General features: G+C 36.5%; 1 protein-coding gene across 6 annotated transcripts in view; it reads left to right on the forward strand.

Moving 5' to 3' along the window:
* Positions 1-18130, forward strand: part of AKAP6 (A-kinase anchoring protein 6) — a 584194-nt gene that overhangs the window by 486812 nt on the left and 79252 nt on the right. For all 6 annotated transcript variants that reach the window (XM_036842081.1, XM_036842086.1, XM_036842084.1 and 3 more), the window contains 2 exons: positions 7807-7953; positions 11000-11224. In XM_036842081.1, coding sequence (XP_036697976.1) covers positions 7807-7953; positions 11000-11224 — 372 coding nt within the window. The remainder of the gene's footprint in view (positions 1-7806; positions 7954-10999; positions 11225-18130) is intronic.

The raw sequence follows: 18130 nt of genomic DNA on the forward strand, positions 1-18130 counted from the left end.
CTGGGGAGCTAGAACAAATGCCTTCCTCCTTAAGCCGATCTCTTCAAAACACACAAAATTTACAATAAAGTCAAATCAAGACCCAGTGCATCAACTAAAATTTGAGTTTGGCTTATCAAATATGGATCAAAAGCAAGGAAGAGACTAGAGAGCATTCACGATATTTCTTTCTTAAACTCTTCTATTTTTTATTGACACTGGAGGAAAAATAACACATTAAAACCTCCTTACTGAATTACTGTCCTAAACCAATAGATCCATGGGGCTTGTTCAGCTAAAAGCCACAACAGACTTTGTAATGCAATGATGTAATCTTGGCTTTGTGTCATTTATATTCAACCTAAAAAAACCAATTTTCCTGAATAGACAGGCTGACAACAATATTGTTCGGTGTGGGTTTTTATTTGGATTCTTTCCAAATGGTTCACATGCCTTCACCGTAACACATCATGCCTGCTTACATCTTTTTTTTTTTTTGCCTGAATTCCAAAGTTTTCCCCTTTTACTAGCTCTCTATTTTTCTTTTAAGGTCTCAGTTATGTTTGTAAAACTAACCAGCTCCACCACAAAATTAGGATGTATCTTGCAGAGTGCATTCATTTTACTTTTTGCATATTTTTCCCGAGGTCATGTCAAGGTTAGTTTGAATTCCATCCTACATTAAGACTTCTTTCACAGCTATTTAGCTCGGCAGCCTACTCCCCGCTGGGGTCTGCCCCTTGGGCACGTCAAAGCTTCAGACCTGACAAATCACACGCAGATGAAGCTGTACAGTTTTTTAAACAGTTTCATCAGTAACTTTTTTTCCTTTTTCACTATCCTTCTTCATGTTGAGATTTTTTTTTTCTCTGAATTACCGTTTCAGGAATGTCGATTTCTATTTCAGACGGTTTGTTTTTACATCGGACTTGCAAACAAGCAATATCAGTTATTTTATAGTAAATCATACCAATAGCCTTCTATTCACCGAGACTGCAGACCGAAAGACCTACCGACCATTCTTGACTCGTATAACTGTAATTCCATTATTAAAATCTATTTGTAGCAGGACGCTTAGTGTTGTGAAAGGTGGCGGTATCACAGAGTCTACCGGAATCTGAAAAAAATGTCAACCATAAAAATGCATCCAGTTTATAACATATTATGGGTTGAGCCTGGAAATGTTTCTCAAATGGTTAGCAATATGCTCTTATCAGTATTTTAGCAAATTGTGACTAATGGTGCAACTCCATTTCCTGTTTAATTGATGAACTTAAAATGCTTGGTTGCTAATGAGTGTATTAGCAAACAATGTTCCCTTCACAGGCTTAAACAGATCAGGATTTTTTTAAAGCAGCTTACTGTCCTTATTTTCATATAAAGAAAAATATTGACTGCCACAATATTGCTAGATCAAGTGAAGAAGTGGTGTAATTATTGCTGTGTAGTCATTTTGGCAATGTCAAACAACCAGATTATAGTTTTCTAGTTCTCATGCTAGAAAATAGTCATTTTCTTTTGCAAACCATGGGCTTTTCATTACACTTTAATTCAGGACAGACAACACCTGAAGATCTTAACTGCAGACCAAGTAGAAAAGTTAGAAGTAAGAGGGAAAATATATATATTTGAATGATTCTCCTCTCCTCGGTCCTCTTTTACACTTAGCTCAGTATGAAAGTACCCATCGAAGGGTCTATAAAAGGTGGCTGGTTGAAACTAATTAAAGACAGGTTTAAATAGAAAAAAGAAAAGGAAGGGGGATCAAAGGAATTACATTAGGTGTCAAGACGTTGTTTGGAGATATTTCATTTAGATTTTTGTAATTATATTCAGGGGAAAAGCTAAATTCTAAAAATATCCATTTTGTGCCATAATTTCATATTTACGTTATTTTTGCAATAAGATACATGTCAACAGGCAAACATCTTGAAATCATTTCGGCATTGGCGCATTAACACATTATGGTGAAAAGAGAGGCTTGTGCTTTTCACGCAGTGCATTTCAGTCTTCAATTAATGTGAAAGCACTACAATGCCTATGCAACTTCTCTTGCCTAGTGGTGTACCATTTATCATTGCAGTTTTACATTGACCTTGACACCCACTTCATTAGAATAAAGATTGTCTACCATTTAGGTTACATTGTTCCTCTGCACAGAGACCCCATGCAAATTTCTGTTCAGATAGAAGAGCTGTGAGGCTGTCAGAGGTCATCTGCATTAAATGATTGCAGCTATTTTCCAACTGCTTCTTTTCATTCTACTCAATTCAGGCTAGGAGGATCAATCAAGTCCTCTGCCTGAAACAGTGGGACTGCTGGGAATATAACTGTTTTTGGTAGTAGTGGATATGCCCTAAACAGTATTAAATATTTAATATAAACTCATTAAAGGCCATGCAAAGACTTCAGAAATACATCAAATTTATAGAAAAATCTAAGGGGCTAGAGGACCTTTTAAGAAATAAATAGAAGAATAATAATCAATTTTATAATTTCAGAGTATGATTACAATAGTTCTTAAACTTAGTAAATCTTTTCTGTAGCAGACTTTTTTCTCACCCTAGACCTGGGTAGGGAAGGGACAAGACAGGCAGATTTGGTGTTCTTATGCAGTATTTTACTTAAAATTGGCATTGAAAAGTTTTCAGTCATGGTTGTTTTTTATTTTTGTTCTATAACAGTGAATTTTGCTCTGGGTATTTATTTAAAAAGCCTTAGGTATTTGTTATGTAAAAGGAATGATTGGAGAAATAAGTTGCCAGGTTTCCTACTTAAGTTTTCTGAGTGATATAATTGGAATTAAATTATTAATGGGGGATACTTTAAAAAAGATTGTTTTATGATCTTCTATTAGGGAATTTGCAATTCATTTTAATATTTGTAGTTTGATTTATATTAAAGATAATGCAATCTATATCCAATTAACAATACATGGCCAATGTAATGTGATTTCCAGATCATGCAAATGAAATAAGCTAGAAGAGGGGGGAAAACTCAATTCTTAACCTCAGATGTAATTTGCTGTGTGAGTTCTGGCAATTTTAAATGACATTGCACTTTTTAATTTTTCCAAAGGCTCAGCAGCAGATTTATCCCAATCAAGAAAGCCTATTATTAATTTACAAGGACAATTGTAGGAGTCTTTATAATTTCTCTGTGCAGTTATTCGCCATAAATTGCTAATGGTAAAATACAAGGAGTTTGCAAGAAATAAAGACTTTTGACAAAACAATAAGACAAACTTGTTCTTTGTCTTGGGCTTGAACCCTCTTCTTCAATCTTGAACATCTTCCCTAAGTGTTGGTGATATTGGCTCCATGTGAAACATCACATGCGTTGTGAGATGCTGGACACTGGTGCTCTGAAAAAGGGGGCAGTGCAAGAGCTGCTGCAAAGGGGACGCTGGCCTCTAGCAGATTCCTGCACTCAGCATGTACAGCTGAGCTGTGGACCCTGGACTTTCATATAAAAAGACTCTTTGTTCACCACTGAATGGCATTAGGCATGGACTTGCTGAGGGGCCACCATGAAGCCTCGCATGAGGAGGGCAAACACTAGCCCGAAAACACAATGCGGGAGTCATAGACGGACACATCCCTGCATTTTTGTGCAAAAATGCATATTTTCACGCATAATTTTACCAGTGGTTTGGTGTTTTGGTGTGTTCCTAGCATAAGCTTTCTTGTTGATAGACTATAATACATTTTATTTTCTCAGTGTATTTTCTCTACCTGTTGTGTGTTTATGGGAAAGGGGATTATGCTGGATATACAGGTGTTTATGGTATTACTTTGCACTGGGAAAGATAATCAAACTGTAATTATAATAACTAGATCATTTTCCTTGCTTTTACTCTTCCTCATATAAAATCACATGAAGCCCAGTTAAAATACAGTGTAAGATGTAAATACTCAAACCCTGAAGATACAGCATCTGACAGCCCTATTCTAATAATCAAGAAAATTCTTTGGTTTAATTCTTGTGTTTTTCGTAGCCAAAACTTCACTCTCCGCTCAGCAATGTCTGGTCTCTTTTCAGCATAACCAACAGAAGCACCATACAAAAGTCTTACAATGGATGTCTTAATCTCTCTGTGTGCTTTTTAGAGCATTATTTTGAATTCCATCATGCTGCCTTTTTTCTTTCCTCTTCTGAAGTTTTATTACAACAGCAGAATTCCCAGGGAGCTTTGGGGGCAAGGTTCACATAATATAGCCCTGAAGTTTTGCTTAGGTGGAATCCATCCCCCAATCCTGGCCATCTTTTGATGATCTTTGTATTTCAAAAAGATTCACTGGGTAGAGTCTTGTAGCATTAGCTGTATGTAGTTTATTTTTTATTTTTTTATTTACTAGACGGTGAGCATCGACATCCCTTTCATGACGCTTTCTTTCTCTGACCTCACAGTGACAAGGCATCTTGTTCTTTAACATTGAGGGAGGCAGAAAAATGCTTGAGTTGCTCAATGTGTGCCTTCTATACCAGTTTCAAAATGGCTTATTCTTCTGGTTTCCATGGTGACAATTAACACTGTTTCAAGGCATTGTTCCAGTCTCCATTTGGGCAGAATTTTCGGTGTGATTTTTAACAAAAAAAAAAAAAAAAAAAAGGAAAAAAAAAGGTTTTGGGGGAAAAAAACCCTTTAGCATAACTGTCAAAAAAGTTATCTCAATCAAGTCTTCATGCATTTCTAATTATATTTACTTCAGAAGTCCTGTTTTGGCCGACTTTGTTTTATAATTCAATTTTAGTATTTGTGCTTTTAAAAAGAAAGCACTGAATAAGAATTTTCTAAAAACTTCTTTAATTCTTAGCTTTAAAAATGAGCTAGTGTTTGTGGTTATTTGTAATTCGGTTTCTAAAGGTTTCTTTATATATCTCTATATACACACAGGAGTGGCATTTAAAATAGGAGTGGCCTGTGTCTTTAATTTAGATCATTCACATATCTATTAGGAGGCTTCATTAGTCAAAATTGAATTGGCCAAGCAAATACACTTAATAATGTAAATACGCCCTTTCAACAGAATATATTTTATTTTTGACTAGACAGGCCCACAGCAGGTGCTGTGGGGAAATTAAATACCGGATGCTTATTTACCTTAGCACTCAAGAAAAGCCATCTGACTTTAACTTTGTTAATCTCATTTTTGACTATTGAAGAGTAGTCTATATCATAACATCCCTAGACAACAGGGCACAATGGGGCAACCTCTGCTCACTTACTGCTGTGGACAGAATGAATATGAAGACTAAATTATTTTCTCACCACAGGCTAAAGTAGCCCTACTTGATAGAATGACCGAGAACTAATAGAGCTGGCAGTTGATTGTCCCTCTCTAATGCTTCTGAAAATGTTGGAGAGAGAGAAAAGCAAAAACATACTAACATCAACAAAAATATAACCCTCTGGCATGATGACATATACAGCTGAGGTCCTAAATTATATCAGATTCAACCTTCAGAGTGCTTCAAAAATTAAAATAAATATTTTCATCTTAAATTACATGACATTCTATTACCTCTCACGCACATACCAATACATCTAACAATTAGCTGGATTCTCTTAGCTTTTATAGTCTGAAGGCATTGTCCATCAATCACATCTTTCATCAGTCTGTTTATACAGTAGGTTACATGGTGACAAAGACAGAGAGCATACATAAAGACAAGTTTTTTAATGTAATAACCTTTTATAATAGCTGTTGCGGTGACTACCGGTACTAGATTTCACAGAGAAAATTATTTTATTATGTCTAAAATTAAACTAGTTGTTTTTTATATTTTTATTATTACAAGACTATGATGTTTATGGGACACATCTAAACTGTTGTCTTTCTTGACTGATCTGCTGTGTAGGAGCTGTTCAAAGTTGGGGTAACGAGAGGGGGTGAGCTTGTTACAAGTGAAAGTGATAACTGGTCGAGGCTGATCCCGGGTGGCACAGCTGGAGGACTCCCTCTGTCAATTAATGCACATGGCATAAGCAAAAGATTTGAATAGGATTCTTCTGCTTGCTTGAAATGCTAGTTCCCCCAATATTATGTCAAAGAAGTCTTACCAAATTAATTATGTAAATCTTTGTCAGCCATATCATCTTTAGATGGGACTCTGATTACATAAAGCAGATTGCCCTCTTCTCCAATCATTACTCTGATAAATAAAACACTATTTAGGTTTCTAGAATACTTGTTGAGTGTTGAGTCCAGAAAACTCGAGTGGACAGTGTGTTTTATAAGTGTTGGAGTAATGTGGTCTTGGTAATTGCCTGCCATTAGAAAATACAATCAGAATTCCCATGTATCACAGGCCAAATTCTGAAAGAGCTCTAAAGCAACCCTTGATTCTTTTCATTATGCATATTCATGTAATTTTGGATGCTCTGACACCCTGATCAACATTCATTAATACTACGAAATGCTTTAAATCACCTCATTTAAAACATTTTGTTCTGTGATCCACAAATGACTAACATTTGGAGAAGTTTACATAATACAAATGATGTGCATGTTTAGTGTAAATGAAAGATTAAAATATGAAACTAAAAGTATGCAAACATATGCAGGAAAATGCTGAGGGCCTGTTAACCGAAACCGGGATTTTACACCTTCTTTTCCTTTAAGCTGCTTCCAATTGTATTTTAGTTTGGGATCTTACATAGTATCGTGTTTTCAAGGTGAATAAAATCACCCAAGTGCTTGGGCATGTTTTGAATGTGCTGATTTCCTACTTTGCCCAGACAAAAGCATTTCTTATTAGATCTGGTAAGGTGCTCATCTTAGCTCAGTTAGGACAACGGTGTATTATTACCAAGGACCCCAGTAACCTAACTTTTATGCATTGAAGGAAGAAGTTTAGGGATTGCCAGTATACATTTGGAAATGTGCTAAAGTTGTAAAACATGTTTAATACTCTAACCAGAATCTAGTTTTTCTATTCCGAGTTGTTTTTAGGTGCACATTTAAAAAATATATCCATAGTCATATATAGTTGTCCATAATATAGGACTTTCTAACTATGAAGTTATCCAAATAGAGTTATTTGAAGAGAATCACCCTAGTTAACTGTCACATTAAATAGCACTTATTATTACCAGCAAAACATCCTTTAGGAGACACCCACTTGGCAGTTTGTTAGAATACAACGTATATTGCGGGAAGAGAGTTCTCTAATCGATTGTGATATTTGGGACATTTTACAGTAATCAGTAAGGAAGCGTAGATTTGTAACCATTCTCAAAACACTGTTTTTTTGTTTTTTGTTTTTTCCTCTCTATATGTACCTCTTCTCCAAGCCCACACAGAATTTTTAAGTAAAAGAAAAATGAAAAAAAAAAAGTTAACTGAGAATTTAGGGGACTTATAGGATAAGGAGGAAGTTACACAATTTTTAGGGACCATTTTATTTGTACCACTCTGAGACTAGTCCTTTGGGAGGCAGAGATGAGTGATGGGCAGTACTCTGGAGCCAAATGTTGGCCAAAACTAATTTTGATATTAAATCCCTCTAGACCAGGTATGTTCCTATTTGGAGTATTTTAAGATAAAGATCAAATGTGTGTACAAACTTTAGTTTGGAAAGACATAAATCTTAGTCAACTAAATGGAATACCTTGGATGTTTGTGTATATGTGAGAAATTTGTATATTTTTAACTGTTTTCAGCAATTTTTCTCAACTACTCAAGTTTCTTAGTTTAGCCTCCCCATTAATTTTATTGGAAACACAAACTTTTAACACCCATGAGCCTCACTAACTCTGTGCTCAAAGATTTTCGAAGAACACCTGTTTCCCTAATGGTATCTTTTTTTCTCTTCCCGTTTTAGCGATACAGTGTGGAAATGTCCATCAGGGACCTGAAAAAGACGGAGCTGCTTAGTAAGGTTGAAGCTTTGAAGAAAGGTGGCGTTTTACTACCAAATGATCTCCTTGAAAAAGTGGATTCAATTAATGAAAAATGGGAACTGCTTGGGGTATTTGCATTTTTATTACTGTTTGTAGGTTATGTGTACATTTTTTGTGAAGTACCCTGTCTGATTTCTAATTTGAGGCACAAATATCTCTCTCTTTCAATTCACTACCTACATTTCAAACAAGCTATTCATGCTATTATGGGGGGAAAACACTGCTTTTCCTCTTCTGTTGATTTTTTTTTTTTTTTTTACTCTGAACTTGTCTTCTCTCAGATTTTTAATAATTTTGGTTCTTTAATACGTAAAAAAGTAAGTAAAATATGCCATGTATTATGGGTATGCACCAAGTCAACTATAATACAGTATATCTGATATACACTGACTGTCATGCTTGAATGAATGTTAATAGAATTTATTCTGAAGGTACATGTTAGAGACATCCACTGTTTAACTATTTACTGTACCCTTCAGATGAAAAGTGGAGTTGTCACTGTAGCTTTCAAGTCACACTAAAGCCGCAAAAACAAAGATGCAAACTTGACCCAAATCTGAATTGCAGAATTAAATCGGCCTCTGTTTTGTGCCTCAATTTCCAGCTCACTTTTAACAAAAGCCAAAAAAAAAAAAAAAGTTTCATGTAATTCATTTCACGCAATGATGGGCTGGATCTCAGCCAAAGACTGAGATGCAAGAATCTGGCAAAAAGGCAATATAGAGATTCTGTTACCCAGAGACCAGGATGGCACTGTGCAGGAGACAGTACTGTCCTTTTGTTGGAAGACAGCTGAGAGAGAGAGGTTAAACTGTATTTTTTCATCAACTTCTCTCCTAAATTGCCTTCACTTCAAATCAAGGGTAAGCTAAATTTGTCAATTACTTAAATGATTAATTATAACAGCTAAGTATGGGTGGTGTCAGTTATGGAGCATGATTTTGCATGCCTTCCCTTTCCTGCCTTTTAATTTTTAAAGAAATAATACTCCAAAAATATTTTGAATAAAAAGCTCTCCATGTACCTTGATGACTTGGAGGAATGCCAGTGTTCAGTTTATGCCATGCTTAATCTAGGTGATTAGAAAACTGCAAGTTTAAATCCTTGCTTTCTCATTTAAATTCACCACACTCTGCAATCGTGCAAAGTAACTTAAAACGTTAAAAGTTTTTACTCTGACCTATTGTTACATTACTTTTCAATAGTAATTAATGGCTTTCATTTTATAATATGGTGATTTAAATCAGAACCTACTAAATTCTACAGAATTCATTGATCTCATACAGGAGAAATGTGGTTAGTGTCTGATATTTTAAAAGACTGTTTACTAAATAGATGAGAGCAGCAACTTTATATGCTTGATAGATAAAGCGATAGTCTGCCTATGCTGTATTTTCACATATCTATTTCTAATTTGATAAATAATTAACAATAATCTTTTTGGAAAATTTTTTGAAGTATATCATGTATATAGCTCCCTAAACAAAAATTTTAAATCAAGATAACATTAAAAAAAGAAACAATATTTAGCTATCCTTTATGAGCCAGATACCTTAAAAATGGTTGTCATTTTAACAAAAATATCATTCGAATGCAGTATGCAGAGTTTTGTAATGATTTCTGGGGAGAGAGGGTGCTGGGAAGATTTTAACAAAACCTGTGCTACACTACCACCACCAGGCATACTGCTTTAATTGGCATGATTACATTTTAATTGGCATGAAAAAAATTTAAAGACAAGGATTTTAACTTCTAACAATAGTAAAATAGAGGGATATGGTTTTTAATATTACTTTCATCTAAGGTGAACAGGGTGGAATGGAAATACATTAGAATGAAATGTCAGTGGTGCGTACAGTTTAATCTGTGAAATTTTGTCCCCTGTGCTGCATATTACTCTGTCTCAATTGCATATTAAACAACCCTATCAAGGCAGGCATTGGCATCTGCTGTGCTGACACAAATTGTGAATTAAATGAAATTGATGTCCTCTGTCGTATATTTATGAAGATGGACCATTCTCTGAAGTATTCTGTTTATGAAGAATTTATGATTGCAAACTGTTTCAGAACAAAAAAGTGGCAATAAATTCTTTTTTGTGACCCTACCCTCCAAGGGCATTGATTTCACCTCCTGCTGCTACTTTTGTTACAGCATAAAAACAATAGCTAAATCTGGATTCCACTGAGGGTCTTCAAATTATCAATATTTGCACCATGAAAATACAAGGGTGTTGCCAAGAAAGGCGATTTTTCTCCTAAAGATACTATTTACGGAACACTACACAGCAGATGAATGTTTGTTGACTTAATTTTATTTGTGTTTTAAAGCCTATTTTTGTAGCTTTAATTCATCATTATAGATTAACTCGTCCTGATTCTCCAAAGAGAGTGTTTTCCACCAAAAAAAAAAAAAAGCCTTCCCTGACTGTACCTTCATGCCATAGTGGTTCATCTAAGCAGGCTTCTAGCATAGTGGATTGGGGCTTATTTTAACACATATTTTAGAAAGTCTAGCATCCAAAAATGCAAAGTGGGAAGAATTGAAGGGTTGAACAATTTCTAGGTCAGGTAAAATCAACAGCACCAAGGAGGCTACCCCTTCTTAACAGTCCTGTGTCATAAGGTTTAGGGAATTGTACTTCACAAAACAAAAAAAAGCAAAAAAAAAAGGAATTTAATTCTCCATGCACAGTCTACTCTTGGCCTCCTTAGTATATTGATTAAACTCAAACTTCTATCTCCTGAAAATTTTATGCAGAGAATTTTTACTGTAAACTCCTGTCATGAGGGTTGAAATGAGTGTTTATCAGTGATCATGGTGAACTTTTGGGTCAAAGCTCCTTTCTGTTAGAGGAAATTAGAAGTGAATGATGTCTTCGTAAGCCTCTAGTGGTAGTCAGAACAACACCCATGGCTCGAGAATCGAATCCTAAATGGAACATTGAGCTAATCTGAACTGAATGTCAGTTGTGAGGTGGGAGGTGCAGCAGACACCTTCCAGGTGGCTGTTGTCACCAGCCAAACTGTGATACGTATTTGGTACCTACGCTAATCAATGTTTTTGTTTTTTGCTGTTGGTGTTTTTGTTTTTGTTTTTAATCTGATGCATTAGAAAACCTTAGGAGAGAAGATCCAGGACACAATGGCAGGGCACAGTGGGTCGAGTGCACGTGACCTGCTCTCTCCTGAAAGCGGAAGCCTGGTAAGGCAGCTGGAGGTCAGGATCAAAGAACTGAAAGGGTGGCTAAGAGATACAGAGCTTTTCATCTTCAATTCCTGTCTGAGACAAGAAAAGGAAGGAACAATGAATGCTGAGAAACAACTGCAATACTTTAAGGTAATAAAAAACAATCAAAGTTTATAAAAAGCTTTCTTTATGGTAGGGATAAAATATTTATCAAGTACATAAAGTATTATACCCATGTATCTTTGTATCACTGTGCACTTAAATGTTTCCTTGAATTTATAGGCACCCTCCACATTTCTTATATGCCAGCGTCTGTGTGTGTATAAAGATGAACATTAAGCATATCAAATACACATTGTATAGGGGAAATCTCTGCTGCTTGTGTGTTTTGTGCAATGCCTGTTGAAGGAGGGCTTTGATAAATTAAAAGCAGACCAGCAAACACTAAAGATTACTGAGGACTTTGAAAGGCAGACCTAAATGTTCTATAAATAATGTGGCTAAAAATACTTCCATAAGTTGATATGATAAAAACACATGATTTAATATAAGACCATTAATGCTAACAAAAGGAAACATAATTTTTACATATGAAAGAATCACCTATTTATGGAAGGAAGAAATAAAGTAAAAGTGTTTCCTACATTAGAGGCAGTTTCCACTATAGAAAAATGTCAAACTTAGCAACATGGCTGTGTACATGTTCGTTGTATGTCCGTGAAGAAGAAGTGTTCCCCTCGTTTGTTCCCATGGTTTATACAATATCTATTCAAAAGCAGTTTAAAATTCAAATCTTTGTTCTCATTGGCCACAATAGCCTGTACTGCTTGAACCCTCCTGTAAAAGCAGTGATTATTTGAACTCTGGCTGGTGTCAGCCTAAGGCTTTGGGGTTGCAAACATGAATTTGCTGGCTTAAAAGGTCTGAAAGAGGAGAAAGGGGAAAATCAAGAAGAAAAGAACTTCTTGAGACCAAGCAACTATTTCTTCTCAAAGCCTTCTAGGACCAGGTTTTATTCATCTCACATTCTGCTCTGCAGTCTTCCAGCAATCTACATATCAGAGAATGTAGTCACATGTAGTTCACCTTCCCTGTGCCAGACAGACAGGCCCCCCTTGCTCACCTGCATAACCCAAGAGGAGGCCCCCTCCAAGGTAAGACCACAGTACTTCTCAGTAAACTGTCTGCATTACACATCTACACATTGTTTTACTTGAACTCCTTGTCTGCCACTGAGTTGAAGTTAAAACCAGAAGTTAAAAAGTCTCTTGCCAAGGCAAATGGGTTTCACTATCTAAAATCTAACATCCAGATGATTTGTTACTTGACCTCCGCTTGTTTCACTGTAACCCCCCATTGCAGGGAGATGGAGTCTTCAGATATTTCCCTCTGTGTTGTTTGAACTTAACAGGTCATCAGTAGGCTAGATGTTGTGAAATTTATTTTCTCTCTATAGTATCTATATTGCAGCTTTAGTGAACTGGTTAATGGCCCCAGTCAGTTGTGTGACCTTGGTCATATTTCTTGTATGATCCCTGGTGCCTCAGTTTCTTCATCTATAAAATGGGATGCTGGTAATATTTATCTTATGCGGTTATGAGTTCATATATGTAAATCATTATTTCTACTTTTTGTAATGGTGCATTCATAAAAGGTAGAAATCTCAACATTATAAGCCCAAAGATGTTACATAATAATTGGGTGCTGCCAAATGACATTAGCTTTATGCTTTAGGCTTATACAGTGTCATCAACATCATCTTCAGCTGGGTCCTCGTAACAAATTTAAAAGAGATTAAGAGACACGGAGAGAGACAGAGAGAAATCTCTAGGCTTCCAAATCATTAAATAATTCCTAAGAGTTCTAGTCATTTGATAACAAATACTTTGTAGCCACTGGGGAATATTCACTACCCCTAATTTATTATTTACCATGTGCATCTTAGTGCCTGAAAATAATCATAGAATTTTTCTTTCAAAAGTACTAGAGATTATCACATGCTTTTTGCTCTTTTATTTCTTCAAAAACATTTTTTCCTTAGAGCATGTTTATATTTTCAGTATCACCATTCATTAAACTCACTACATTTATGCCCGACTCTTATTTATTTAGCTATTTTTAAAATAAGATAATAAATAGAGACTTTCCTACTCCAAACAACAGGCAGGATCTTGATGGTGATGTATACCTCATCATGTGTTTTTCCCAGCCCTATTCCATCCCCTGCTATCCTTACCTAAGATAATCATGATCCTGAATTCCATGTTCTTTATTTCCTTGCTTTCCTCTAGTAAGAAGGAATATTTTTAATTTTAGTTGTTTTTAACCTTATTAAAAGGTAATCATGCTGTATGTTATCTTTTAGGACTTCTTTTTCATTTAACATTATAATGCCAAGATTCATTTATCTCATTGAATATGGCTGTAATTCACTTACTTTGACATTGTGTAATATTCCTTTGTGAGTATATACATATAATGCTAACAGCAACTTATGAGGTTGGTATTAGGATCCCAATTTTGCAGATATGGAAACAGGCACATGGAAGTTAAGTTTTGTGTGTCCAAGGCCACATATAATGAGTGGTAGAATTAGGTTTTAAATCCAGAACTGTCTGACTCTAAAGCCCATTCTCTGAACTACTATGCAAAATTGGTGTTTATTGGTATTTACTGGATGCCCTTACATGCCAGGTGACTCAAAGGGAAGAGCAGGCCAGAACTAAATATCATTGGTTCTTTGTGGAAGGTTTATTAGTCACAATCTTCAACAATTTGGCCAGAATAGCAAATGGCTGTAGCTATTAAAGATCTGAGGAGGTGAAAATATTTGTGTTTTCGTTTTACATTTTTGTACAATATCAGTGTAAATTTCTTTGCCATGTGTCACTTTTTATTTTATTATTTTATTTTTTTAACATCTTTATTGGAGTATAATTGCTTTACAGTGGTGTGTTATGTGTCATTTTTTAAATTGAAACTTTTAAAACTTTTTGAGAATATGGAGCCCTGATGATTTTTCTGTATGACCTGAAGCTCTAGTCCCTTCTAAAGTTTTGACCTTGAGGAGTTTGATCGGATAAGCTAAGTGGATCTAGCATGACAGCACTTTTTTTTTTTTAAAGAAAGCTTTCTGTGTGTTGGAGTAAACGTCTTTCCTAGCCAGAATTATGAATATTTCTGAGCTGTTTACTCTTTAGTGCTCAGTATATGATGAGTTAAGTGTTCTGTATATTACCACATTCATTGGAAGAATGAAACCAAATGTTTGTAACATAATAATATTGTAATATAATGTTTATAACCTGTCAGAAATCATAATTGGTAATAGGCATATGCAGAATAAAAACTTTTTACTTACCACAAATCCAGAAAACAGATAACCTCTGCCTTTCTAAGTGATAAAACCACTCAAATAAGAGAGTTATTAAAGAACCTTTATGTGTCAGAAACTCTTTGCCATGTTCTGCCTCTTCTTGTGGGTTCCCAAATGTCTTCTGCTGTCATTAGTCACACAGAACACAGAAGACAGGCTTTATCCACAGGGTTTAGCTTTATGATTCTCCATTCTCTAAAATCTCAGGCTTTTCACAGAATGAATTTCTTTATATGACACCCAGAGTAATGATAGATAAGCCACAGTGCACTACCCAGGAGAACAGGGAGGGAGGGTGCTGCATATAAAAAGGAAAATCCGTCGCTTTATAGACACAACTGTTTCCTTCTCAGAGTTTGGTCTGGGATGAGAGAAAGGATCAGGATCTTAAGTTTTCAGAAAAAGAGAAAAAGCAATTGTGGAAAATATTCTTTTTCTCTAAGACAGTAATGTGATAAATGTGGGGTTAGACATGAGGCAAAATTCTACCTAAGAAAGAGTTAAAGCCCAGGATGGGAGAAACACGAAGGTGTGAACCTAAGAGCCCTGGGACAGAAATGCAAAAGTGTCCAAGAGTGAACACACCATGACAACAAAACTCAGAGAGCACATCAGAGATTTAATGAGGCCAGCTGGCAAAGGGCCCCTTAGAGCTGTGTACGGGCAGCTTCAATGCCATTGGCTGGAAAGCATTACTTTTTAATGATGACCCTTCAGAGAGAAAAGAAAATAATTACTTAATCATATGTTCCTTGTATCCCATAACAAAATTCATTATTCTGAAGACTCAAATTGGGGAGAAATTATCGGTTACCAGCTAAAGGAGACTGCAGCACTGGACTGGGCCCAGAACCAGCCTGGGAAGGACAACTTTAGACCAGCCAAGAGGCTCTGTCATAAGAAGAATGAATGGGATAGATTTGGTAACCTTCACAATGACTAATGTCCCAAATTTGCTACCAATTTAAATTTGACCAAGCACTGATTGGTTCAAGATGGCGGAGTAGAAGGATGTGCAATTACTCCCTCTTGCGAGAGCACTGGAATCACAACTAACTGCTGAACAATCATCGACAGGAAGACACTGGAACTCACCAAAAAAGATACCCCACATCCAAAGACAAAGGAGAAGTTGCAATGAGATGGTAGAAGTAGTGCAATCACGATAAAATCAAATCCCATAACCGCTAGGTGGGTGACTCACAAACTGGAGAACACTTATACCACAGAAGTCCACCCACTGGAGTGAAGCTTCTGAGCCCCATGTCAGGCTTCCCAACCTGGGGGTCCGGCAACAGGAGGGGGAATTCCCAGAGAATCAGACTTTGAAGGCTAGTGGGATTTGACTGCAGGACTTTGACAGGACTGGGGGAAACAGAGACTCCACTCTTGGAGGGCACACACCAAGTAGTGTGTGCATTGGGACTCAGGGGAAGGAGCAGTGACCCCATAGGAGACTGAACCAGACTTACTTGCTAGTGTTGGAGGGTCTCCTGCAGAGGTGGGGGGTGGCTGTGGCTCACCGTGGGGGCAAGGACACTGGCGACGGGAGTTCTGGGAAGTACTCCTTGGCGTGAGCCCTCCTGGACTCCACCATTAGCCTCACCAAAGAGCCTGTAGCCTCCAGTGCTGGGTCGCCTCAGGCCAAATAACCAACAGGGAGGGAACTCAGTGCCACCCATCAGCAGACAAGCAGATTAAAGTTCTACTGAGCTCTGCCCACCAGAGCAACACCCAGCTCTACCCACCACCAGTCCCTCCCATCAGGAAGTTTGCACAAGCTTTTTAGATAGCTTCATCCACCAGATAGCAGACAGCAGAAGCAAGAAGAACTACAATCCTGCAGCCTGTGTAATGAAATCCACATTCACAGAAAGACAGACAAAATGAAAAGGCAGAGAACTATGTACCAGATGAAGGAACAAGACAAAACCCAAGAAAAACAACTAAATGAAGTGGAGATAGGAAACCTTCCAGAAAAAGAATTCAGAATAATGATAATGAAGATGATCCAGGACCTCGGAAAAAGAATGGAGGCAAAGATTGAGAAGATGCAAGAAATGTTTAACAAAGACCCAGAAGAATTAAAGAACAAACAAACAGAGATGAACAATACAATAACTGAAATGAAAAATACAGTAGAAGGAATCAATAGCAGAATAACTGAGGCAGAAGAACAGATAAGTGACCTGGAAGACAGAATGGTGGAATTCACGGCCATGGAACAGAATAAAGAAAAAAGAATGAAAAGAAATGAAGACAGCTTAAGAGACCTCTGGAACAACATTAAACACACCAACATTTGCATTATAGGGGTCCCAGAAGGAGAAGAGAGAGCGAAAGGACCCAAGAAAATATTTGAAGAGATTATAATCAACAACTTCCCTAACATGGGAAAGGAAATAGCCACCCAAGTCCAGGAAATGCAGAGAGTCCCAGGCAGGATAAACCCAAGGACAAACATGCCGAGACACATAGTAATCAAATTGACAAAAAAAAAAAAGACAAAGAAAAATTATTAAAAGCAACAAGGGAAAAACGACAAAGAACATACAACGGAACTCCCATAAGGTTAACAGCTGATTTCTCAGCAGAAACTCTACAAGCCAGAAAGGAGTGGCATGATATATTTAAAGTGGTGCAAAGGAAGAACCTACAACCAAGATTACTCTACCCAGCCAGGATCTTATTCAGATTCGACGGAGAAATCAAAAGCTTTACAGACAAGCAAAAGCTAAGAGAATTCAGCCCCACCAAACCAGCTCTACCATAAATGCTAAAGGAACTTCTCTAAGTGGGAAACACAAGAGAAGAAAAGGACCTACAAAAACAAACTCAAAACAATTAAGAAAATGGTAATGGGAACATACATACCAACAATTACCTTAAATGTGAATGGATTAAATGCTCCAACCAAAATACACAGGCTCGCTAAATGGATACAAACACAAGATCCTTATATATGCAGTCTACAAGAGACCCACTTCAGACCAAGGGACACATATAGACTGAAAATGAGGGGATGGAAAAAGATATTCCATGGAAATGGAAATCAAAAGAAAGCTGGAGTAGCCATACTCATATCAGATAAAATAGACTTTAAAATAAAGAATGTTACAAGAGATAAGGAAGGACAGTACATAATGATCAAGGGATAAATCCAAGAAGAAGACATAACAATTATAAATATATATGCACCCAACATAGGAGCACCTCAGTACATAAGGCAACTGCTAACAGCTATAAGAGAGGAAATCGACAGTAACTTAATAATAGTGGGGGACTTTAACACCTCACTCACACCAATGGACAGATCATCCAGACAGAAAATTAATAAGGAAACACAAGCTTTAAATGACACGATAGACCAGATAGATTTAATTGCTATTTATAGGACATTCCATCCGAAAACAGCAGATTACACTTTCTTCTCATATGCACACAGAACATTCTCCAGGATAGATCAGATCTTGGGTCACAAATCAAGCCTTGGTAAATTTAAGAAAATTGAAATCATATCAAGCATCTTTTCTGACCCCAACGCTATGAGATTAGATATCAATTACAGGGGAAAATACATAAAAAAACACAAACGCATGGAGGCTAAACAATACGTTACTAAATAACCAAGAGATCACTGAAGAAAACAAAGAGGGAATCAAAAAATACCTAGAGACCAA

This window comes from Balaenoptera musculus, chromosome 2 (genome assembly GCF_009873245.2).
Source record: "Balaenoptera musculus isolate JJ_BM4_2016_0621 chromosome 2, mBalMus1.pri.v3, whole genome shotgun sequence".
Classification (NCBI taxonomy): Eukaryota; Metazoa; Chordata; class Mammalia; order Artiodactyla; family Balaenopteridae; genus Balaenoptera; species Balaenoptera musculus.